Here is a 27,328-nt window from a genome sequence, read left to right as displayed (position 1 = left end):
CGTTACCACACCAGTTTTTATCACTACAGGCAACAATTTATTTTCTTATCATTGGGGTTACTTTTTTTACAATCTTTTCACTGCATATTTATTTAATTAATTTACTATTTTATTGGAAAATAAGCCTCAACTTTAATTAAAAATGAAATTTATTCACTTTCCGACTTCCACGTCGGAAGTCCTGATCGAAATACAAAATATTAATAAACTATACAAATTTCTTTTAGAAGCCATGGAGGTGTTACCAAGAAAATGGACCAATAAGTTCAATTTAAAGATCTTTTAGTAATATTTTAATTTTTTTAAATATTAATAATATTGCTATTAGGATTGAAAACTACTTCATCTTTCAATTGCCAGATGACGCTAGTCACCTAGTCCATTCACGTCAGTTGCGGTGTGGGGGATAAACTCTCGGTGTTGATCACTTGAAGTATGGAGTAACAGGAATACGTTCTCTCCGATGAGACTTCAACAAGAGTCGAGAATCGTCGATTCAGAAGGCTGGACTACGCTCCGTATTTTAGGTGAAAAATAGGATTGTTTTGCCTTCGCATTGCAACTGAATAAAAATGGAATTTTTATTTTATTTTTATACGAATTTCGTTTACGCTGCTTAGTAAAAAAAATATTCTAATAATTTAATTTATTCTAACTCATTCATATCAGCCATTCAGACATAGGTATATTATACATTTTAAAGTAGACGACTTTAAAATGATATTGCCAATATTTCTGAGTTGCGTTCCTGGGAAGACTTTATTGAAAGATAGTGCATTCGTTTACATGAAATCAACTTTAACTCAAGAATATCCGCCACAAAAATCATAGCACGTGATTTGTCTTTAAAAAGTGACAGTAAAATTCTTGTGTTAGAGATTTCATAGCAAACCACGAGGAAAACCAGGAAAAAACCTCATGATACTATTTATGAATAAATTTATGAATAATTTTGAAATGTTTTTGTAACAAGTTTTTAATATTCGATCTAAAATATGATTTTTGTTTAATTTAGCATGAACTTACCTCTCCATATAACTGGCCCTTATCGTCAAAACATACATACAGCTGGCTATTAGTACCTAAAAGCCTTATTAGATTATCCTCTTCTCTAAACGAAATTTCAATCATATCTAAAAGAAATCATAAGTAATTTTTTTTATTAGGGAACATCCATAAAGTATGGTTAAAAAATTTAAACCATTTTAAAACCATCCTTTAATAGGTCGAAAAGCGTCCTTTACAATCGAGGATCTTTTCTCAATCGACGTAAATTTCAATAAATTTTCCTGTACAAATCTGTTAAGGGGAGGGATACCGTTTGAAGTATTTATTTTTTTTTATTATTTTACATAAAAGTTCATAATTTCAAAAATACTCTCTGAAATTTCAAATTGATCGGAGTAAAACCAGAGATACGGTTGCGATTGAAACGGAATATAGAGGGCAGGTCGGATGCAAGAAAATGGACGATATAAATGGTATAAACAAACATTCATTTGAGGAACAGAACAATACCTATTTGATTTAAAATATTTTAATGTACTCATAATGCAGAAATTTACTAAAAATTTCTTAATATTGACCAAATTCCATTCAAATCAACAATTTTCGGGTTTGTTTATACCACTTGTAGTGGTTAAAATTTATTCCACCAGAGGTCAGATACTTTGTTTTTCATCGCGAATTCCTACCTTCGACTCGTTTTGCCGCGGTTTTGCGCCAGCACGCTTGAACGCAGTGAGAAAATTTCAATAACTGTTCGTCTTCTCTTTTGTAGATTACCTCGCGATTTAAAAAACATATTGCGATGAGCATCACATTACGATTTGACAGACAAAATCTGTATTTAATAAGATGAAGATGCAGTTGTCAAACTGGGTTTTTCTTAAAATTGCTTTTTCAAATGCGGGGGACATTGTAACTCAAAAACTACTCGACCGATCCACCTGAAATTTTGAATAGATTTTCTTTAGACATTTCGTGAAGTATTGCTGTCGAGATATATTTGATTTTGCGCTTATTAAACGCTTTTCTTTAGTTCAATCGTTTGGGTCAAATCTTTAGATGTTATTTTGACTGCCTTTTCTTCAATACAAATGAATGAAAATTTGCAGACATATGCATTCGTGAGAACAATACACGAATAGTCAATAAAAAAATTTATGTCTATTAATTGTTTAAATAAAAATCGATTTTAATGGAAAATGCTTAAATTCTCTTGTTTTCTACAATGAAGAAACTTGAAACTTTTCCAGATTGTAGCTAATTGTATGAACTATACATAATTTCACTTTTTACGTTAATTAATGGACAACCTAAAAGACTTTCATGCCCGGTTGCACCAACAGATCTTAAACTTAAGACGAGAATAACATAAGAATTAATATACTATAATTATAATATATTATAATAAAAATATCATAATGTAGTAATAGATACGATTGATAAGGTAATAATCGAAAATTATGGTGCAACGTAAGTGATACTCAAGGAGGCCCTATCTATAAGTAGATCTTAGCTAAGCTGGAGCTTAAGATCAATTGGTGCAACCAGGCATTAAATCCTTATAAATAAAATCACGTAATACAGTCAAAAATATGAGGTCACTATAAACGTAAAAATGAGAAAACTTATGATCATTAGCAAGAAGTAGATAAGAGAAGCTGAACTACGTCAGCCAAACCCCTGTAGAAAGAGTGACGCATTACAACTACCTCGGTACCATAATAAATGAAGAATGGACCAACAAATAATAAGAGAATGCACGCAGCAGAAAAGCTAGATCCATCATCAACTTGAGGTGGGCCTATTTCAAGAGCTACATCTTCTCTTTGTTATAAAAAAAGTTAGCTTTTTATGGTGATGAATCGTGAATCTTGAGCCAAGGTATATGCAAAAAATTGTAAGCATTTGAATGCTTAGAATCTCGTGGATTGACCTAGTCACAAATGAGGAGGTCCTCAGAAGAACGAAGAAGAACTGATGGGTGACCACCATCACATCTCGAAAATTAAAATACTTTGGACGCATTATGCGAAATGAATCCAGTTATGTCTTCCTACAAGCGATACAGCAAGGAAAAATTTTTGGAAAGCGAGGTCCAGGAAGAAAGAGAACATTCTGATTGAAGAACCTTAGAACCTAGTTCAACAATACACCTGAGTAGCTTTTCCGCGCTGCTACAAATAAGAAGATTGCCTTAATGATCGCCAACGTTAATCAGGGATAGGCACTTCAAGATGACTAAAAAAAAAGATTTTTGTTGTTCCATGTAGATCCGAGAGCTGTTAATTAGTAGAACTCCTTATTAGCTGTAGAACTCCTGATGGTACGAATTAAAATTAAAGTTCATGTCCATATCGAATTGGTAATTAAATAAACACGATATATATTTTTGAAGTTATACTTCTTTACGATCGAGGGTGAAATTTTATAATTCCCTCCATGCACAGACAGACAGTATGTAGTTCGTTGCTAATCTTTCAAATTATGTATGTATCAGCGCAAATAAGTCATTAAAATAATATATTAGTGTTCTTAGTAAATGTATTATTTATTATAATTTTTGTGTCTTTGGATTTGTCTTCCTCGGGAGTAAGATAATAAGATATCTATTTTTATACTTCACTTTGATCTATTTGTCACAGTGATGTGTAATTATATCCGACACGTCAATAGCACAGGGCTTGATAGTTCGGTTGGTATAGCATTGGACCAAAGATCGAGAGATCGCGGGTTCAAATCCCGGACAATTCATATTCATTTTTTTTATTTTTTTTATTTTCGGTATTGTTAAGTTTTGGTTAATTTTTGGTAATTATTGTTAATTTTTGGTATTGTAACTGTTAAGTATATTTATTTCGTTGAAATTATATAATAGAAGTATAACTTTTTACGTGCGTACAAAGTACACACACATTCTTTTTTTTAATAGATAATTTCATACTGTATTTTTTTCCTGTACTATGAATAAGTTGACTGGATTTTGAAAGAAACTGGTATTTATTAACCAGACTAATTTATTTCGTAAATCTTTATTTACAACTACTAATGATGCATACTATTGCAAACTATGCAACTATGATAATTTGCACGTTACTCCAATTGGTGCTTTTATCATATTGACGCGATAACCCACATTTATAACGCAACCGCTTAAATTCTCGTGATACACACGCGATCATAAATTGTGTAATCATCATTTACTATCATTTACTATTATGCTTAGAATGGCAAATACAAATCTTTTTGCCCTTCAAAACTCTATAAAATCGAGACAATTAACAAGACATACAAAGATACAAGTAAGCAGTAACAATCCTGGCAAAAGAAGCACGGAAAGGAGATCTAGAAATTAACGAAGGAGAAACAAAATATCTACTCTCCTCTAGAAGAGAAGATAACAGGACGAGAGAAATCAAAATAGAAAACTACACTTTTAAAAGAGTCCAAAGTCCAACAATTTAAATATTTGGGAGTAACAGTGAACGGCCAAAACAAGAGAAGTGAAGAAGTAACGGAACGAATACTAGCAGGCAACAAAACATACTGGAGATATCATAGGCTTATGAAGGACAAGAACTTATCCAAAAATACAAAACTGAAATTATACAGAGTTGCAATCAGACCCGTATTTACGTAAGCAGCTGAGACAGATGAAGAAAAATTGAGAATATTCGAATGGAAAATCCTCAGACGGATTACGGGCCCGATAAGAATGGACAACGGAGAAATGAGAAGAAGAATGAATCATGAACTAAGAGACATAATGAAGGGAGAAGATATAGTTCGATTTATTAAATCACAGAGGTTGAGATGGCTGGGACACATAGAAAGAAGGAAAAACGACCTACTAATTAAGAAGATTACCAGATGGAAACCAGAAACTGAAATACCAAGGGGAAGACCCAGAGAGAGATGGGAGGACCAGGTCATGAGAGATATCAAAATTCTGGAAGTGAGAAGCTGGAGGGAACTATGCACATATCGAAATGAGTGGAAGAAAATTGTAACGAAACCAAGTCATACAACAAACTTTGACAACATACAAGTGGAATGCGGAGTGATTCACCGCAATAAGCGAATCAGAGAGCTCTAAGTAAGAGCGGTAAACATTCCACCCGGAATGAAAAGCCCTGATGATGATGATGACAAAGATACAACAATAATATGTATAGTTGCAAATTTGTCCGATACGTCTAAAGGTGGGAAACAATTAATATAATGTGAATTTATAGGTTTCTATAGCTAAATTTCCCACCTGAACTAGTTTCATTTCTTTTTATCTCACCACTTTTCACAAACTCATGTTTTCCGTTTTTACGGATACTAGCGCACTCATCACTGTATAAAAGTTTCATACGACCTGTAGTGATATGTGGCAGCGAAACGTCGACGATAATAAAGGCAAACGAAGAGGCACTACGTGTGTAACGTTACAAACGTCACATCTTTGATATTTTATTTTTAAATAATTATTTTATTTTGTTTTCTTTAATATTTCATTAACAATAATTTTCTTCTATTTGTTTTACCAGTTTTCTTCGTTAAAAACTCGTTGGCGTCCTATTTTATTATCCTCTTTTATTATCTTCTTTTATTAGCTTCTATTTACTATATCTCTTTTCATTTAAATCATCAATTGAACATACTGAACGCACCCTGTATATTCTTACTCTGTAAGTATTTATCTTTCAATACGGAACATGCCTGCTACTTCATAGTACTTGGTCGTCATTTCAAACGTCGCACTGTCATGAAAGTGACACTTCATCCCTACCCGCTGACACAAAATGAAAATGGAAGTGACAGGGAAAAATTATCTATTTAAAGATATGAGTCCATTAGGCCTTATCTATTTTCAGGCTTTCATTCTCTTGGGTTTTTGGATAAGATCAACCTTTTCTCCCTTCGGAAGCTTCAAGCCAACCTCACTGGTGATGGAACATAAGGCGAAGACAACCATGACATCCAGACTGCAACGACCAGCATCTCTACCTGCAGGGGTCTAGGGCCAAACATCCGACCAGGCCTACAAGAAGTCTACAGCAGTACCATTCGACATCAAGAAGTTACCATCAGATAACAAAAGCGATAAGATAATAAAGAATTGTTAGTTTGTGGCAAGCATTTGAATATATTTGTTAATGCAATTTACTAAGTCATATTTTTATTATATCTTTATGAACAATAAACATGATTAGTTAAATATTATTGTTTTGTTTGCTCCATTCTGGGATTTCATTGTTCATGTTTTTGATTAGTAGCCCAGTAAATGAACGGGAAATTCGGCGATACCGTGTAATTTTCAGGGGCAACTCCGAATTGCACGAAAATTTGGATTTAGGTTCTACTTACCCTCCACTTCAAAGTTGAAATTGTGCCGTTGGTTGCTTTTACTTGGGGGGTGACAGTCACCCTTTCTGGGGGTGAAAAAACATACGTTCAAGATAAGACCGGAAATATATAAATTGACTGATTTTAAACAACTTTTGTTATATAGAGTTTTTTACGTAAGTCAATACTTTTTGAGTTATTTTTCGATAAAAAACTACGTTTTTAGACGGTTTTTCGCAAATAACTCAAAAAGTAAATATTTTATCGAAAAAAATATCCTTAGCAAAAGTGTAGCTTATAAAAAAACCCCAAAAAATGGTGTATCAGTAAAGTGTATCAATCAAATAAAAACAAAATTGTAGCTCATGAAAAATATGTTCTTATTCGTCTAATTCCAAATCGAATATTTCAAGATGAAATCACCGAAAAATTAAGCACTTTTCGGGAAAAACCCATTTAAACTTTTTTAAAGTGTTTACAAAAAGCTTTGTTTTAATTGTTAACAAAAGTTTTAGCATTAAAAATAGGCGAGTTACGTTCAAAATAAAGTTGGCCCTCTTTTTTTATTTTTTGTAAAAAATCATGAAAATCTCGCCGTGTTTAGCTCCTCAAATAAAATTAATCGCTACCGCTTTACAAAAAATTTACTTACCTATCTATTTTTTATATGATCTGTCGGTCTCACCGATTTTTGAAAGGGTTATAATTGAGAAAGCTTGATTGGGTCACTAATCACGAGTGTATGCAAATTTTGAACAGCAATATCTTAACCAATTTTTGTCTTACGGAGAAACAAAACGAAACTAGCATATTTATAATAGCACAACCTACATTTTTTTTTACTCTTTAAGATTTTTCTTATCACTAATACTTTTTAAGTTATTTTGAAAAAAGGAAATTTTTTTAGAAATTTTTTTTACTATAAAACTAATTTTTTTCAAAAATAAGCACTTCAAACCAAACAAACTTACAGATCATAATATATAAACAATCACATACAGTTAAAATAAATGGTAAAGTGGTAACGATTAATTTTATTTAGCGTGCTAAATAGAGGGAGGTTTCCACGATTTTTTCTCCAAAAAAAAGGGGCTAACTTTTTTTTTAGTGTAACTCGTTTATTATTGATGCTAGAAACTTTTGTAAAAATCAAATATAAAGCTTTTTTAGGTACTTTAAAAATGTTAATAAGCTTTTCCCGAAAAGTGCTTAATTTTTCGATGATTTCGCGTTGAATTATTCGATTTGGAAATAGACAAATAAGAACGTATTTTTCATGAGCTACAACTTTGTTTTTACTGAATTTATAGACTCTACTGCTACACCATTTTTTTCGTTTTTTCATTAACTACACTTTCGCTAAGAAAATGTTTTTCGAGAAAATATTTACTTTTTGAGTTATTTGCAAAAAACGGTCAGAAAACGTAGTTTTTTTGTCGAAAAATCAACATTTTCAATCGCTTATAACTCGAAAAGTATTGACTTACGTAAAAAACTTTATAGAACGAAAGTTGCTTATAATCTGTCAGTTTATCCATTTCCGGGCTTATTTTAAAGACGCCTTTTTCACCCTCCGAGAAGGGGTGACTCTCACCCCCCAAGTAAAAGCAACCAACGGCACAAATTCAACATTGAAGCGGAGGGTAAGTAGAACCTAAATTCAAATTTTCATGCAATTCGGAGTTGCCCCTGAAAATTACACTCCAAAACGGTCATTTATTGGGCTATATAACAAGTAAATAAAAATACCATAAAATAAAAATTTGTTGTAAATTCGTATTTAAATTCTTATTTTGAGATAGAATCTAACACGCGACTATTCACGTTACAGAAGTGAGCCCGACTAGTCCCGGGTTAAGGACTGTCGCATTTGTCAGCATAGCCGTCCATGGTATTTTCAGTGTACGTCTGTGCAGCCACATTTCGAAGGCCTCCAAACGATTAATGGTGGATATTTTTAATGTCCATGCTTCAACACCATACAAGAGGACTGACCAAAAGTAACATTTAATCATGCGCTTTCGAAGTTGAAGTTGTAGTTATTATTACAGAAGAATGACCTAATTTTTAAAAATGTCGTGCGGGCTATCTCGATTCAAATCTCTATAACATTCAGATCAGAATTCAGATTCAGATCTCTATAACAAAAATTTTTGAACCCATAGCTCCTAAACGTGCCACTTATTGCCGAACTTTTATTAGATGTTACGGTTTAATCTTCCATGTCCATGTCGAATTCATGATTAAATCGACACAATTAAATTAAATAAAAAAATATAATAAATACAAAACCTAAATATATTTTTAATAAAATTATATTTTTTTTTGTTTAAAAATAATAAATATGTTGATTTTCACCCTTTTGTTACAAAGAATTTAATTTTTTTAATTTACGAGTGATACCAAGAGCTCAAAAATAGTTTAAAATAAAAAAAAAAGTCGACAGCGTTACCTCGAGAGACGCATAAGCTACGTAATAAAATATTTTTGAATCTTTTATTTCACATAATCCAGTGACGAGTTATGATGTCCACCGCAAATTGCATTGTTTGAAGTTGTTTGTAAAAATTTGCTACTGTTGGTTTATTTTTCAATATTTTTCCTTGAAATTTTTTTGGATATTCTGTGAATTGTACTTAATACGCTTATTTAGTTTAAAAATAAAATAAGTATACCATAGTTTAGAAAAATTACAAAAATCTGCTTGAAATGTCGATTTTAAATCATATCCTCCCCTTAATGCCAGCAAATCAGTGCAAATTACTTTTACAACAAGAACATCTGCATGTCCATAAGTTTGTATTAATAATACCACGGTTCCCACAAAACCAGTTGTCAAATACTTGGGATTGCATCTGGATGAAAAACCTATATGAAAACGTACATTAAACCTAAACAGAAACAACTAGATCTTGGACTCAAAAATACGAACTGACTTCTTAACAAAAGGTCTGTTATCTCCGAGAAAATAAACTGCTCCTGTGCAAAGCTATACTCCTACCAGTTTGGCTATACGGAATAGAACTCTGGGACTGCAGTAAACCTTCAAATATGAAGATATTCTAAACAATTCGATCCAAAATATTCCGTATGATAAGTAAAGCCCCATGATACGTAGCCATGATACCAATTTGGTGTGTTCTGGCTAAATAGCTAAAGCCACAAAAACATTGGTTTGATTACACATTAGTTTTGTTTCAAGAATAAGATAAGATTTTTAATGGTTTGAAGTTTACTATGATGTTAAATGCAAGTCAGTTGTGTAACGAATGACATTAATTTATAATCATTCTAACAAATTTATACTCACTATCAGGGTCAGAATCATCGTCAGTTCCAAGAACTTCCCCGTTGGACCTTATTGTCAAGTTATATCCATTACACCAAAGTCTAATACGATTTAAAATTAGTCGATCATTGTGGCTCATTGTCTAAAACGTTATTAAATAAAATTAATGGAAATGTTCTGCTTTTCTTTATTAGTTATAATTTAGGCTACTCCGTATATGGAGCCGTATTGTAGATGCTTAATAAGTCGGTAATAAAGAAGCTAGAATTAGCCAAAATGAGGACCAAATAGTTTTGGTCGAGAGGTTCAGAAATGTGACAATATTGGAAAAGAAAAGAAGGAAATGTGACAATATTTGAAAAAATAGAGAATTACTGACTATTATCAACATTAAAATTAGAATATATGGATAGTTGTTCAACAAAACTCAACATGCATTCAACGCCTCAAATAGAAATTGCCAAATAAACGAAATATCGAATAGAACAAAAATTAAAATCTTTATTAATAGTTGCATCAAAAGTGTAGGCACAACTTTACGGAGCAGAACCATGGAAAAGGACCAAACTACAACTAAAAACTGCAATCCTTTGTAAAAAAATCTTTATAAAAATTCTTGAAAATATGCTGGCCAAACAGAGTAACCAATTATGGGAACGAACAAAGAAAAATAACACATCTACTACAGTCAAGTAAAAAGGGGGGAATGGATTGGAAAGAGTTGAGGAAAGATCAAAGCAACATAGCGAGTCAAGCACTTAAATATCAACCAGAGGGGAAAGAAAGAGAGGAAGACTAAATAACAGTTGGAAAAGAACTACAAAAAGAGAACACGAAAAAAAGTCAAAAACAGAGCAAGATATAGAAGATGGAAGGAAGGAGAAGGAAGTAGTACAAAGTTTATCCAGAGAATAAATAAAAAAAAATGCGCTGATCCGGCCAGTCAGTATTCTTAGCGAACGTTCCACGAACGACAAGTTTAAGCCATCAGTAGCCGTAAAACAAACTTAAGGTTCCGCGGAACGGAATAGGAATAACCGAACTGAACCGACTACAAGCACAAGTCGATTGCAGATCATAGCTTTCTATGCATGTTATGGATTGTTATATTGTTATATTGTTATATTTTAGAAGTTTATGGATATGAATGAACAATGATTTAAAATGAACAATGTTTTAAATACATATCCATAAACTTCTAAAATATAACAATCGATTCGCATATTAGTCCAGGGCGCATCTGTTTTGAGATGGACGTTGAGAGGTGACTCATATTTTTTTTTTGCAGAAATTGCTTGGAATTAACTCATATAGTAATAATTGAGTTATCCTTCCACTCAAAAAGGTCCGGAACATTGTTTAAACAATCAAAATGTCAAAAAATGAAGGAAAAATTCGATTTCTTTCTTCGTTTTTTGATTATAACTTTTAAAGTATTCACTTCCGAGAAAAGTTGCGTAATTAAATTTCCTACAATATAGGATTGGTTAAAAATTTTAAGAATTGTCACCATTGTTGCAAAATAGCAATTATTGCGAAAAAAACTATAATAAAACAAAGTACAGTGGAACCCCGATAAGTCGGCCCCCGATAACCCGGAACTCCGGCTAACCCGGACCGATTTTTATCAGACAAACATTTCAACAATAAAAATGTATTGCTGTTACAAAATCTCGTAAACCTAATTCATTCATTTGGTGACGTCAATATACGAACGAAACGATTGATGAATCCGACATTACTGAAAATATCAGGGTGCAGATGGGACCCTGTCGCGCAATTCGCAGCAAATAAAATAGTCGTATGTTTTTGGCTTCATTTTATTTCGTTTATACATACGCATTTTCAAGGTTCACGAGGTTTTGTACCAACTCTATGTAATATAATATTTGAGAGATAATGGAACCGGATTGAACTACATATAACATAGTAAACATGACTCATGGTACACCACATTCATTGTCGAAAACAACATGCACCTGTATTATCCTTTATTTTTTTGAAACTGTCTGTGTTAGCATTGTTTAGAAAAGACTATTAAAATTCTTTTTTTAACAATGGTCTTAGTCATCAATTTTATTAAATAACATAACATCAGAGACGGTATTATGTGTAGTAAAGTCGTATTATTGTTCGCTTCCGTTTTGTAATCGTTCGTAAATTTATTCAGATTTTGTGTTTGTGTGTCTTTTGTCTATAAGGGCAACAAAACGTAAAAATGTTGTAGTGACAATGGAAAAGAAACTAGAAGCATTAAGTAGAATTGATAAAGGTGAATCTTGCAGCATTATATTATGGTGTCGGTACATCTACAGTATCGGATTGGAAGAAAAATAGAACTAAAATCGAAGAATTTTTTTTTCAAAATGATAACAAAAGACAGTTTAATCGGTGCAAAGCTAATAAAGCTAAGAATGAGACTTTTGACGACGCTTTGTATGTGTGGTTTTGTGTGGAATGCGAACGTGGTTTACCAGTGTCTCTGTGACAATTATAACGGAGTTTATCTGTAAGCATACCATATTTTATTAATTTTTACCATTTTCTCCGGCTAACCCGGATTTTCGATAACCCGGATCGGCCGCGGTCCCAATTAATCCGAGTTAACGGGGTTCCACTGTATTCGCATTTTACGCTTTTCAACCATTTATGCTACACTTAGGACCTTCATATCTTACCCTGAAAAACTTTATGATATAATAACACAATACTGTAAATTTCATTAAGATCGATTTAACAGATTTTGCAAAATAAATTTTGCAATCCAGCTTTCGCAAAAAAATTCATTTTTTCCAAATGTTGCAGGACTTAAAATAAAGCAGATAGCAAGTTGAAATTTTTTTTACATATAGAAGAATACAATGTCTTTCAATTGCAATTTGCAAAATTAAAATCGATTAACTACCACGGCGTCAAGAATTTTTTTAAATAAACATTAATTTTTGGCGCTACGCGCAGGACAGCGGTGTTCGATTCACACAAGTTGATTTCCACCAAAATTTCTTCCATTCTTTATCTAATATATTATTTTCTTGCTCTATATTTTGTTGTATTTTAGTATTTTAATTACACAAAAATCAAACTAATTTGATTATTGTGTGTGAAATATTGTTTAAACAATTGCATATGTTTAAAAATAATAAACTTTTATTCTCTAAGGTAAAATATATGAACAAAGAAAGCTTTGCTAAAATAGGATTATTTTAAAGGACAGAGTATGAGTTTTTATTTTGCAATAAACAAATTTATTTATTTATGTCGAAATGTACTAAAAATTAAAATTTATCAATCATTATCAAAGGTTACTGGAATGCCAAATCGGAGCAAACTATCCACTATCCTGCGCGTAGCACCAAAAATTAATGTTTATTTAAAAAATTCTTGACGCCGTGACAGTTAATCGATTTTTAATTTTGCAAATTGCAATTGAAAGGTACTGTATTCTTCTATATGTAAAAAAAATTAAACTTAATATCTGCTTTATTTTCGGTCCTGGACCATTTTGAACAAATGAATTTTTTTTACGAAAGCTGGATTGCAAAATCTATTTAACCGATCTCAATGAAATTTACAGTATTATTTTATTATATCACATAGTTTTTCTTGGTGAAAGATGAAGGTCCTAAGTGTAGCAAAAATGGTCGAAAAACGTAAAATGCGAATACTTGTTATTTATGGTTTTTTTTTCGTAATTATTGCTAGTTTGCAACAAGGGTGACAATTTTGAAAATTTTTAACTATTTCTATATAGTAGGAAATTAAATTACACAACTTTTATGTCAGTACAACTTTTCTCGGAAATAAATACTTTTAAAGTTATAATCAAAAAACGAAGAAAAAAGTCGAATTTTTCCTTAATTGTTTGACATTTTGATTATTTAATGTTCCGGACCTTTTTGAGTGGCAAGATAACTCAAATATTATTATATGAGTTATTTCCAAGCAATTTCTGCAAAAAAATATGGGTCACCTCTCAACATCCAAGTGTAATAATATTTTTACACATGCGCCCTGGTCTATATACCGCGCATGCATAGAAAGTTATGATCTGCAATCGACTTGTGATTGTAGTCTTTTCAGTTCGGCCATTTCTATTCCGTTCCGCAGAACCTTAAGTTCGTTTTAAAGGGGTGACACACACGCGAGTAAGTACGCGAACTTATGGCTCGGCGAACTTTTTCGCGTGTGTATCACTGCAAGTACTCGTACTTTAAGTCCGCCGAGCAAGTACGCTGTCGATCCAACAAGTTTGAAAATTTACTCGTAGCTTGTACGTGTATCACTGCATCGAGCCGCGAGCAGCGAGCCGTTATTTTATTGAGATCAAAAACAAGTGATATATTTCACATCATAATTTTGACAGCTTACCTTTCTTACAAAAAATGAACGAATAAATGAACGACGGTGGTCTATTAGGACAATTTTTTATAGAAACAATAAAACGATATTTTTTGTAAAATATTATGTAATAGTAGGGGAGCCCAAGCCGGGATTTTTGCAGTTACTCGAGCGCGTCAGATTATCATATGGGGAGAAACCTGGTACCCTGCAGATGTACCTCTACCATAATAATATATTGGCTCTTAACACAAGGAAGTTTGTTAAGGGGGGCCCGAAAAAAAAACTATCCTTTAAAATACTCAAATTGTCAGATTAAGATAAGGTAAGTTAAGTGTGTATATTTCAAAAATCTGACGATTTGAGCGGCGCGTAAGGAAATGGGTGAGTCAAAAAGTTTCACAAAAAAAGCGAATATTTCGCGAAATGAACGTCAGATCGAAAAACTAAAAAATACGTCTTCAATATTTTTCAAAAATCTATCGAATGGTACTAAACATGACCCTCACGGAGTGGGGTGGGAAGTAAATATAAAATTTTAAATACAAACCCCGCGATATTTCGCAAAATGAATATCAGATCGAAAAACTGCAAAATACACTTTCAAAATATTTTGAAAAATCTATCGAATGGTACTAAACAAGACCCCACGGAGGTGGGGGGGGTACTTTAAAATCTTAAATGGGACCCACAAATTTTTATTGCAGATTTGGATTCTCTACGTAAAAATAAGTAACTTTTATTCGAGACATTTTTTCGAATTATGGATAGATGGCTCTATAATCAGAAAAAACGATTGTTGGAAATGGAAAATTAAATTAAAAAATGGAAAGCGCCCCTTAAAACGGAAAATTTTACTTAATTTTTTTGATTTTAGGACCTAATAATCTTTGCATACTAAAATAAATTTAGCATACTTTGCTCCCCTACCATAAAATGTAAGTGTTCATTTTAATGAAACGTAGGTACTGAAAATACCGACAATACTGAATATACCTATGTCTGCCGTGTGTCAACGACGCGCGACGGCGAGCCGAGTACACATAGTATAGGGTCGATTCCCACTATACCTCCCGTTTACTTTCCATGACCATTCCATACACCTCCCATTAAAATTCTATTCTCACTATACGTTCCGTTTACTTCCCATACACGTTCCATACACCTTCCATTAATTTAACCACCATTCTCACTAGACGTCGCGTTTACTTTCCCCATGTAATATTCCACACATTTTGTACCGGTTTGGTAACATTTTACCCTAAATTTTTGATTCGAATACACGTGTTTTTTCCGGCTTGATGAAATATATGTGGTGTGAAGAAAATTTAATAACAGAAATGTAAAATATACATGCGGACCAATGTAAAAAAAGGTTATTTCACATTTGTTTTCTTACCGGCGCGCCGCGGCGTGAGAAATACAAAATAAGATTTACTATTTTATTTGGGCATAAGCCACAATTCGAGTTTGAAATCAAGTTTACTTGACGTTTCGACTTTCACTTCGGAAATCGTTATCAATATAAAAACATTCATAAATTAAAAATTTAACTTTGTTTCTGGTGAAGCAACGCAGTTGGAACGAGCAGATAATATATAATTGTGTCACCGGAAAGCGAAAAAGGTAACGCACAACTTGGAAGAACCTATAAATTTCTATCTTCGTTTCTGGTGAAGCAACGCAGTTGTAACAAGCAGAATTATAATTGAGTCACCAGAAAGCGAAAAAGTAACGCACAACTTGGAGGAGCCTATAGTTTTCGAACTTCGCTTGTGGTGAAGCAACGGAGTTGGAACAAGCAGATATATTATAATTGGGTCACAAGAAAGCGAGAAAGGTAACGCACAACTTGGAGGAGCCCATAGTTTTCTAACTTCGCTTGTGGTGAAGCAACGGAGTTGGAACAAGCAGATATATTATAATTGGGTCACCAGAAAGAGAAAAAGGTAACGGACAACTTGGAAGAGCCTATAGTTTTCGAACTTCACTTGTGGTGAAGCAACGGAGTTGGAACAAGCAGATATATTATAATTGGGCCACCAGAAAGCGAAAAAGGTAATGCACAACTTGGAGGAGCCTATAGTTTTCTAACTTCGCTTGTGGTGAATCAACTGAGTTGGAACAAGCAGGTATATTATAATTGGGTCACCAAAAAGCGAAAAAGGTAACGCACAACTGGGAAGAGCCTATAGTTTTCTAACTTCGCTTGTGGTGAAGCAACGGAGTTTGAACAAGCAGATATATTATAATTGTGTCACCGGAAAGAAAAAAAGGTAACGCACAACTTGGAAGAGCCTATAGTTTTCTAACTTCACTTGTGGTGAAGCAACGGAGTTGAAACAAGCAAATATATTATAATTGGGTCACCAGAAAGCGAAAAAGGTAACGCACAACTTGGAAAAAGCTATAGTTTTCTAACTTCGTTTCTGGTGAAGCAACGCAGTTTAAACAAGCAGATATATTGTAATTGTGTCACCGCAAAGCAAGAAAGGTAACGCACAACTTGGAAGAGCCTATAGTTTTCTAACTTCGCTTCTGGTGAAGCAACGGAGTTGCGACAAGCAGATATATTATAATTGTGTCACCGGGAAGCAAAAAACTTAACGCACAACTTAGAAGAACCTATAGTTTTCTAACTTCGTTTCTGGTGAAGCAATGGAGTTGGAACAAGCAGATATATTATAATTATTGTGTCACCAGAAAGCGAAAAAGGTAACGCACAACTTGGAAGAACCTATAGTTCTCTAACTTTGTTTCTAGTGAAGCGACGCAGTTGGAACAAGCAGACATATTATAATTGTGTCACCGGAAAGCGAAGAAGGTATTCCCTGAAATGTTCAGGACTATATATCCCAGGATGTATAAACGAATGGACACTAAATAGAAGAACAAATAATGGAACAACCACATAGCAGAATAGAGAGACACGTGTGGTCAAAATAGCAAGAAATAAATAACCAATCGATAGAAGTATCGGCCGAACAAGCAAAAAATGGAGTGACAATTTTCCGTAGAAGTTATCAATCCGCCGATGAACCAGCGGAATTGCTTAAGAAGATATTGGATGAAGAAAAGATTTTAATTCCTTGGCAACAGCCGCCCAAAATATTGCCGTCTTTAAATGTATTATCACTGTATTTTTTATTTTCAAAATTAAAAAGTCATGTCAAACAAGTTCTATAAATTTTTTATTGTCCAAATTTTTCTCACTATGTATTCCCCCTATCCATAACCGCTATGTATTCCCCCAATCCATACTCTACCTGACAAGTCACACCTTGTCGTAGAAAAAAATACGTGACTGAACCGCGAGGTAATAGCAATATTCACACTATCCATAGGGTATCCGAGACGTCGCTGAAAAATACGTGGCCGGTATTGAACGCAAAGATTCGGGAATGGTAGGTAAACGTAACGGAAAGTGGGCATATACTATATGATTTGTATTTAATAATAGTTTATGGAAACGGAATGCCATGCGTATTGAAAGTAAACGGGAGGTATAGTGAGAATCGAGTCCGCGATCTTTAAACGTTTCGTGTGTGTCACTTTACGGCTACTGCTGGCGTAAACTTGTCGCTCGTGGAGCCGTTCTCGCACCATTTTCTCCAAGAAACGCATAAGCGCCCAAATAAAGGTGATGATCAAGATTATTCACATTAAAAAAATATTTAGACTTACGTCTGGAACTTGAAAAGTAATGATGATAAAAGGGTGTAAGCGGAAAATATTTTCTAGCTGAGAAAACTAATAAAGATTTTTGAAAAATTTAAACGCAGAAATAAAGATTACATTATTATACCGAGGGCCGAAAATCCCTGAAAACTTCTATAATGTTAATTTTAAATAAGTTTCAGGGGAGAAAAAAAAAGAAAATTTGGTGTGATTTTTAATTTCAAATATTTCATTCAAAAGAAACTTTCTGTTTATTAGAATAGAATAGAAATATGCTTTATTATCACTGAAAATTATACAAATTTTATGAACAAAGCTTAATATAACGTCAGAAAAAATAAATAAATAATAACAATAACCAATACAATTTTCTGAAATTTGAGAAATCGTCAATATAAAAAAATACAAGTTAATAAAGTAAAGAAAAAAAAAAACAAAATCGATATATTGCAACAATTACTAGAAATTGCAAAGTGAACATACAACAAAGTAAACTATAAACTACAGACATAGGAACTAATAAATTTAAGCTGCTGCACTGTTCTAAGGGCAATAATGTAATCTTTAATTCAGCGTTCAAATTTTTCAAAAACATTTATTAGTTTTCTCAGGATCGAAAAACATGAATGCATTTAAATAGCATTGGACCCAGATTTTGCGCCTATCCCTTAAAGAATTTTCAAAATTTTAAATAGACACATATTCGATTTTGCGCCTAGCCCTTAAAGAATTTTCACAATTTAAAATAGACACATATTCGAAATTGGTTGTTTATATTATTAGTTTTTAGATAACAAAATTGTAAACATACTTGTAAATTCATTTTCACTTCACACAATTGAAAAACACTTTGTTAATCACAAAATTGTTTTTGGGCGATGGCTTAAATACGAATATCGGAAGGATGTTACACGTGCAATTTTTTCAATAGGTAATAATATTGATAATGTAGGGAATTCCCGTGCAAATTTATCAAATTAGAATTTTAAAGTCAGGTCTAGATTCCACGTGCGATTTTTTCAATAGCTGATAATAGTGATAATGAACGTAACTCCCGTTCAAATTTGAATTTCAAAGTCAGGCTTGGACTAGAGAAATTATAAACAGACGATAGAGCGATTACTCTTCTACGAGTAAACGTAATAAAAAAATAAATATAATCAGATACATAATTATTTGTACATATAACAACCTTATGGATCGTAAGATTAAAATATGTAAAAAAATTATGAATTGTTGCCGATAACACTGGGGAACAATTTGAAAAATTATTCTTTTGTGTATGATTTTTGACCTATTTTATAGGTATTCAGGCATTCAGGTTATTCTTCTTTTTTTAGTAGTATGATAGAATTGATTCAAAAAATGACATAACCCAGACATCCAAAGTGAAAGTTATCCTCCAACACCAAATTGTACTATGTATATAGTCCATATAATGTTCAGAAAAAAGTCACACCTTTTTGAGCGTCGGGTTTTGGGGGGGGGTGGTGAGGGGGGGGGGTGAGGGGGGGGAGAAGTCGGTAAATTCGTAGTTTTTTACGTTTTTCGTCAATATTTCTAAAACTATGAGGTTTAGCATGAACAACCTTCCATACAAAAATGCTCTACAATAAATTTGAAATAAAAAAGGCTCTATATATAATCCTTCTAAAATGAACGATTCCAAAGTTACGGAGGTAGTATAGTATAATTGGTCCAAAAAAAGGACTAACCCAGACATCCAAAATAAAAGTTTTCCTCCAACACCAAGTTGTTCTATATATATGGTCCAAGTATTGTTCAGTAAAAAGTTACACCATTTTGAGGGTCCGGTTTGGGGGGGGAGATGGGGGAGAGGTCAGTAAATTAGTAGTTTCTTTACGTTTTTCGTCAATATTTCTAAAACTATGTTTAAGCGTAAACAATGTTCTATTCAAAAACGTTCTACATAAAATTTAAAACAAAAATGGTCCTATCCATAATTGTTATAAAATCAACGGTTCCAGAGTTACGGAGGATGAAATATGGAGGTTTTCGATAATTTTTATATTTTTTGGGCAATTGATGATGATTTTGGGTGGTGAGTTTGACGTTTCTTCAAGAGCTTATCACTAACATACCATCGGCCACTGAAATAGCAAATACTGTTAACGAAAATTTCTGTAAATCAGTAAAAATATTATAAATTGGAATTGTTGATTTTATAACAATTATGTATAGGACCTTTTTTCTTTTAAATTTGATGTAGAATGTTTTTGTATAGAACATTGTTTACATTAAAGCATATTTTTAGAAATATCGACGAAAAACATAATAAAACTACTAATTTACCGATTTCTCCCCCATTTCCCCCCCAAACCGGACGCTGTAATGCGCTGTAAATGGTGTAACTTTTTACTGAACAATATCTGGACCATATAGAACAATTTGGTGTTGAGGAAAACTTTTACTTTTAATGTCTGGGTTAGGCCTTTTTTGGACCAATTATACTATATTACCTCCGTAACTTTGGAACCGTTCATTTTAGAAGGATTATGCAAAGGATCTTTTTTGTTTCAAATTTAATGCAGAACATTTTTGTATAGAAGGTTGTTCATGCTAAACAGCATAGTTTTAGAAATATTGTTCTAAAACTTAAAAACCTACGAATTTAGCGATTTCTCCCCCTCTCCCCCCAAACCCGACGCTCAAAATGCTGTGACTTTTTTCTGAACATTATGTGGACCATATAGAACAATTTGGTGTTGGAGGATAACTTTCACTTTGGATGTCTGGGTTTGGATCCAGTTATACCATACTATAGTACCGACTCCACTAATGAAGGTTGGTTATAAACATTGCAAATTCTTCTGCTTTTATAAAAGCGTCTGTATGTTCAATACGGTCCAGTCGCGAATTTTTTTCAGCCAGTATATTTGTCGTTTATCGGGACCTATTTCCTTCGATTTTACCCTTCAGGATCAGCTGTAATAACTCTTACTTATTACTTCTAAGTATGTGTCCCAAATAGCTGTCCTTTCCCTTTAATGGTGGTCAAAAATTCTATGTCTTTTCCCATTCTCTGCAACACCATTTCGTTTGTAATATGATCGGTCTATGGTATTTTCAGACCGACCAAACAACCGCAGAATTTAAAAGCCGAATAGAACAAGCCAGAAATCATCATCATCAAAAGTGCTACAGCCCTATGAAAGAGCTTCGAGCTTCACAAGACTATTACGCCAGACAGTACTATCCATTGCCAACCATTACCAGTTTGCTGCGCCTATTTTTTTCCTATCCTCATCTACACCATCCTTCCATCTAAGTTTTGGCGTACCCCTATTTCTACTTCCCACAGGTTGTGACATAAGGATTCTTCTAGGAGGGTTGTTATGCTGTGGTCTTACTAGATGTCCTGCCCATCTTAGTCTTCCTGTTCTTATAAGAGATACTACGTCTTTACCTCCAAATATATGTTTATATCTGTGGTATACCTCGTAGTTGTACCCTCCTCCTCCAAATACCATTTTCACAGATGCCACCGAATATGCCTCCTAGGATCCTTCCTTCAAATATAAGCAGAAGGTTTTCATCTGCCTTGGAGATGGTCCATGTCTCCGACCCATGTGTCAACACTGGTTGTATAAGGGTTTTGTATATGGTAATTTTTGTATTTTGGCTTAAGTTTCTGCTTCTCTTATGTCTACTCAGTCCAAAATAGCATTTGTTCGCTAGGATTATCCTTCGCTTGATTTCTTCCGTGATTACGTTCTACTTGGTTATCAGGTAGCCTAAGTATGTGAATTTGTCCACCACTTCAAAGGTAGAGTTATCAACAGAGAATTGGTGACCGATGTTTCTGGCTCTATTGTTGGGTGTTGATGCCATCATATTAGTTTTCTCCTCGTTTATTTTCAGGCCCATATTTTTTGAGGCATTTGAGAAGGTGGTATACATTTCTTCTAGTTTGCGTGTTGTGCGGGCAACTAGCTCCACGTCATCGGCATATGCCAAAATTTGGGATGATTTATTAAAAAAATTTCCTCTGTTGTCTATTCGGGCATCTCTGACCGCCTTTTCCAGAGCTATGTTGAAGAGGAGACATGCCAGCGCATCTCCCTGTCGTAGCCCAACATTCGCTTCAAACGCCTGTGATTATTCGCCCTGTATTTCGACTTTGCAAACGACTTTACGCATTGTAGGCTTAACCAATCTTATTAGTTTATCACAGATGTGGAATTTATCCATGGCTTCATACAGTTTATTTCTTAGGACACTATCATAGGCCGATTTAGAATCTACGAAAAGATGGTATGTGTCGATATTGAATTCATTGGTTTTTTCCAGTATTTGCTTTAGCACAAAGATCTGATCTGTTGTTGATCGACCAGGCCTAAAACCACTTTGATATTCTCCAAGAAGCTCCTCAGAATGTGTACTTAGGCGACCATATAAGATACTCGAAAATATTTTGTAAGCTGTATTAAGGAGAGTTTTTCTCCTATAGTTTCTACATTCCAATTGATCACCCTTTTTGTGTAGCGGGAAAACTCTAACTGAGGCTATGCTTAAACTCTTGACAGCCTTTGAGATTTGGGTGTACAGACGACTACTAAAAATAACCTGGGTGGACAGAATTAGAAATGAGGAAGTCCTTAGATGGCTGAACCAAACAACACAACTGGTCAATATAATAAAGAGACACAGGCTGGAGTACTTCGCTCACATTATGAGACACTCTGGAAAATATGACCTTTTACATCCGATCAATCAGGGAAAAATTCAAGGTAAGCGTGCTCCTGGTATAACACTATTAACACGTGGCTGAGACAAAAATATATGTAACGACGAAATTCACCCTGTAGGAATAATGGAAAATAGAATTTGACAAGATGTTGATATGTTATATAAGAGGATGTTAACGTGTTAACAATTTGAAAAACATGTCCTCGGTTGCTCAGTAACAGAAGAGATATGTAGGGAACTACTTGACGGATCCAACGTAACTGGATTTTTCGATCTCTCAAACTCAATCCTCAGAAACCAAACGCCCCTTCCAAAATCATTTGATTTCCCCATCAATACTCCTTAACAACCAATCATATACTTAAGACACTTCCCTAAATAGAATATTGACAAATAAGAAGCCACTTAGACATATTCTTAGCCAATCCCTCTATGTTTATCAAAAACATTAAATCCAATCACCAAGACAATAAACAAAACGGATTTTAGTAGTTCTTGCAACCTTCTTCCCACGTGCCAAATCAACGAAAAGGACACTCGGACCCGTTGGTAACACTCAGAACCACTTAATCTCTATAAGATAAACATTTTCCAGTTTCACAGTCGCCAAAAACATTAGTGAAAGACTTATAGCTAAACATCACTTTGGCGATACAACACACATCGAGACCCCTCAGATAAAAGAGATATAAATATCATGAGAATCGAGAACGAATTACGTAATACCATAGATTTGTGAGAACCGACAATTCTCTGAAACACAAACTTGGTTTTAACGAATTTAAAATACAGGGTATAGCGAAAGTGTAAGTGATTTGAAAATACTAATTACCTTCGGTAATTACTTACCGTTACACTGGTAGAAGAAGAACACCATGACTGAAAAATTTACGGCAATGGTATGGAAAATCGACTACATCATTATTCAGAGCTGCTGTTAATAAAGTCACGATAGCGAATATGGTATCCAGTATGATATCCAGCGATCGATAATGGACATGGTATTTTCAAAATTCTCCTAAAAAGCCATATCTCAAAGGCTTCCAGCTTTCTCACTAAGTCAACATTAACAGTCCAGGCTTCGACACCATAAAGAAAAATAGAGTGGAATAACATTTTTTGCTTCTTTTCATGAGCATTTTTCAGTGCGTCACAAATGATAGAAAAAAAGGTAAGTCCGTGATAATGTACATTTTAGTGACATGACATTTTAGTTAAATCTGACAGTTGTCACATTTTATTTGCAATTTGGCATAAAAACAAATCAATTGTGTTTATTGCATTTATACAATGGTGTTTTCTTTGATTTGTATAGTCTTATAAATTGTACAGATTATATTCGTAGATATATAATATAATTCGTAAGTAATTTTTTTTTTCGATTATAGCACCATTTATTGACAACTAGAATAAATGTTATAAATGTCACCGATGAAATGTAATCACCGACGTGCGTTTTTTTGTCATATACAATTGAATGCGTTAGAATGAAACCGAAAAACTGTGACGCACTGAAAGATGCTCATGAGGAAAAGCATACTATTCGATACCTATCGGAATTGCAGATTGACTGTTTGGTTACTCAGAAATTTCCTCATCTTCAAAAAAGCTGCTCTTGATTGCTCTATTCTTGTTTGAATTTCTGATTTTGGATTTAGATCTTCCGTAATCCAGACTCCTTCAGACTATTTCGTTTTGTCTACTTGTTCAATACTTTCTTTTTTTATCTAGATCCTTGTATTGACTTTGCCCGTTTTATTGATACCCATGGTTTTTATTTTCTTTATGTTCATTGCCAAAACTATTCCCCATGCTATTTCAAAACAATTGGTTTTTTGCTATGACGGTAAGTTTTTTCTCTACCGCACAAATTAGTATGGATCGTAAGAAGCTCCCCTATTGACTGATACTAACATTCTCCTATAGATGGGATTTGATCAGCAAGAGTTGACTGATTTAGTTAGAGATTTAGGTTTTTTATAGACCTGACAAAGGCTTTCGATCGCATCCAAGTCAAGATGTCTTACATTTAATCTATAGAAGAAACATACCAATCAATATTATACAAACCATCGAAAACATCTACTTTCATAATCAAATACAGGTATAGATAAATGGAAAACTAACGCAGTTTATACCAGTACAAAGCGGAGTCAGACAAGGTGACTCGTTAAGCCCACTTCTCTTTAGTATAATAATTGACGCAATAATAGAAGCAGTACGTAAAGGTCATGGTTACAGAATGGGGAACAAAGAAATCCAAATATTATGTTATGCAGACGACGCCGCGTTAATCGCCGAGACAGAAGACGATCTCCAAAGATTAACACACATCTTCAATACAACAGCCAAGATATACAATATGATAATATCAGCAGAAAATACCAAATGTATGACAACATCTTACTACCCACTACGATGTAAAATCGAAACTGATGTGAAGATAATAAAGCAGGAAGCAATGTTTGGAGATCTGGGAATACTCATAGATATAACCAGTTACGGAGATGTTGAAGAGGAAGTACAACAACAAAGCTTAAAAGCAAGTAAAGCGGCGGGATCTCTTAATGACACAATCTGGAAGAACAAACTTCTAAGACAAGATACAAAAGCAAGAATCTTCTTCTTCTTCTTTACTTGCCATCTCCGCGACGAAGGATGGCAATCATCATTGCCATTCTAACTTTTGACACTACAGCTCGAAAGAGTTCAGCTGAGCTGAATTAAAACCATTCTCTGAGATTTCTTATTTGAAGATTGGCTTGTGTGCCAGCCCTGATTTTATGCTCGTTGATAGTTTGGGAGATGAAAGTGGCTGCTTCAATAAATGCATTGTTTGCGGAGTGTTCAGCTCTGAATCCAAATTGAAAACTGGGAAGAATGTGGTTTGTTTCTAGGAATTCTGCGAGTCTCTTCTTAAGAATCCTCTCGTAGGCTTTACCTAGTGTGTTAAGAAGTGATATTGGTCTGTAGGATTCTGTGCTGGTGAGAGGTTTCTTAGGCTTAGGAATCATAACTGTGTTGGCTACTTTACATGAGATTGGAAAGTAGCTCAACTTAAGGCATGCATTGATTGTTTTGGTAAGCAGCGGAATAATACTCTCGGTAAGTTTTTTGAGGCACCTTCTGTGGTTACCATCTGGGCCAGGAGATATGTTTTACCGAGGTTACACATCTGCCTGATGGTTTTCTCCTCCACAGGAGCTACCATCGGGTGAGGGTAGGCTGCCATGTGTTGGAGGGGAAAGCGGAGTCAGACAAGGTGACTCGTTAAGCCCACTGCTCTTTAATATAATAATGGACGCAATAATAGAAGCAGTACGTAAAGGTCATGGTTACAGAATGGGGAACAAAGAAATCCAAATATTATGTTATGCAGACGACGCCGCGTTAATCGACGAGACAGAAGACGATATCCAAAGATTACCACACATCTTCAATACAACAGCCAAGAAATATAATATGATAATGTCAGCAGAAAAAACCAAATGTATGACAACATCTAACTACCCACTACGATGTAAAATCGAAATTGATGGGAAGATAATAAAGCAGGAAGTAATGTTTGGATATCTGGGAATAGATATAACCAGTTACGGAGATGTTGAAGAGAAAATATAACAACAAAGCTTAAAAGCAAGTAAAGCAGCGGGATCTCTTAATGACACAATCTGGAGGAACAAACACCTAAGACAAGACACAAAAGCAAGAATCTTCTTCTTCTTCTTTACGTGCCATCTCCGCGACGAAGGTTGGCAATTATTTTTGCGATTCTAACTTTTGACACTACAGTCCTAAAGAGTTCAGCTGAGCTGCATCCAAACCATTCTCTGAGATTTCTCATTTGAAGATTGATTAGTATTAAGATTAGATTGGCTTGTGTGCCAGACCTGATCGAAGGCCCTTTGGACGTCTAGGAAAATGCCTACAGCATATTTTCTATGCTCATTGATAGTTTTGGAGATGAAAGTGGTTGCTTCAATCAATGCATTGTTTGCGGAGTGTTCAGCTCTGAATCCAAATTGAAAACTGGGAAGAATATGGTTTGTTTCTAGAAATTCTATGAGTTTCTTATTAAGGATCCTCTCGTAGACTTTACCTAGTGTGTTAAGAAGTGATATTGGTCTGTAGGATTCTGTGCTGGTGGGAGGTTTCCTAGGCTTAGGAATCATAACTGTGTTGGCTACTTTACATGAGGTTGGAAAGTAGCTCAACTTGAGACATGCATTGATTGTTTTGGTAAGCAGCGGAATAATACTCTCGGGAAGTTTTTTGAGGCACCTTCTGTGGATACCATCTGGGCCAGGAGATGTGTTTTACCGAGGTTACACATCTGCCTGATGGTTTTCTCCTCCACAGGAGCTACCATCGTGTGAGGGTAGGCTGCCATGTGTTGGAGGGGAAAGCGGAGTCAGACAAGGTGACTCGTTAAGCCCACTGCTCTTTAATATAATAATGGACGCAATAATAGAAGCAGTACGTAAAGGTCATGGTTACAGAATGGGGAACAAAGAAATCCAAATATTATATTATGCAGACGACGCCGCGTTAATCGACGAGACAGAAGACGATCTCCAAAGGTTACCACACATCTTCAATACAACAGCCAAGAAATATAATATGATAATGTCAGCAGAAAAAACCAAATGTATGACAACATCTAACTACCCACTACGATGTAAAATCGAAATTGATGGGAAGATAATAAAGCAGGAAGCAATGTTTAGATATCTGGGAATAGATATAACCAGTTACGGAGATGTTGAAGATAACATACAACAACAAAGCTTAAAAGCAAGTAAAGCAGCGGGATCTCTTAATGACACAATCTGGAGGAACCAACACCTAAGACAAGACACAAAAGCAAGAATCTTCTTCTTCTTCTTCTTTACGTGCCATCTCCGCGACGAAGGTTGGCAATTATTTTTGCGATTCTAACTTTTGACACTACAGTCCTAAAGAGTTCAGCTGAGC

The 27,328-nt window shown here is 34.2% G+C and overlaps 1 protein-coding gene across 1 annotated transcript in view; it reads right to left on the bottom strand.

The window, feature by feature from the left end:
- Positions 1 to 27,328, bottom strand: part of LOC114329045 (uncharacterized) — a 134,323-nt gene that overhangs the window by 50,831 nt on the left and 56,164 nt on the right. Inside the window, exons 3-4 of the mRNA XM_050657065.1 lie at positions 9,650 to 9,770; positions 1,027 to 1,133 (exon numbers count right to left, since the gene is read on the bottom strand). Coding sequence (XP_050513022.1) covers positions 1,027 to 1,133; positions 9,650 to 9,770 — 228 coding nt within the window. The remainder of the gene's footprint in view (positions 1 to 1,026; positions 1,134 to 9,649; positions 9,771 to 27,328) is intronic.

The sequence above is a fragment of the Diabrotica virgifera genome, chromosome 7 (assembly GCF_917563875.1).
Source record: "Diabrotica virgifera virgifera chromosome 7, PGI_DIABVI_V3a".
Taxonomy (NCBI): Eukaryota; Metazoa; Arthropoda; class Insecta; order Coleoptera; family Chrysomelidae; genus Diabrotica; species Diabrotica virgifera.
Note: the sequence above shows the minus strand (reverse complement) of the source record. Positions and strands in the feature narration are given on the sequence as shown.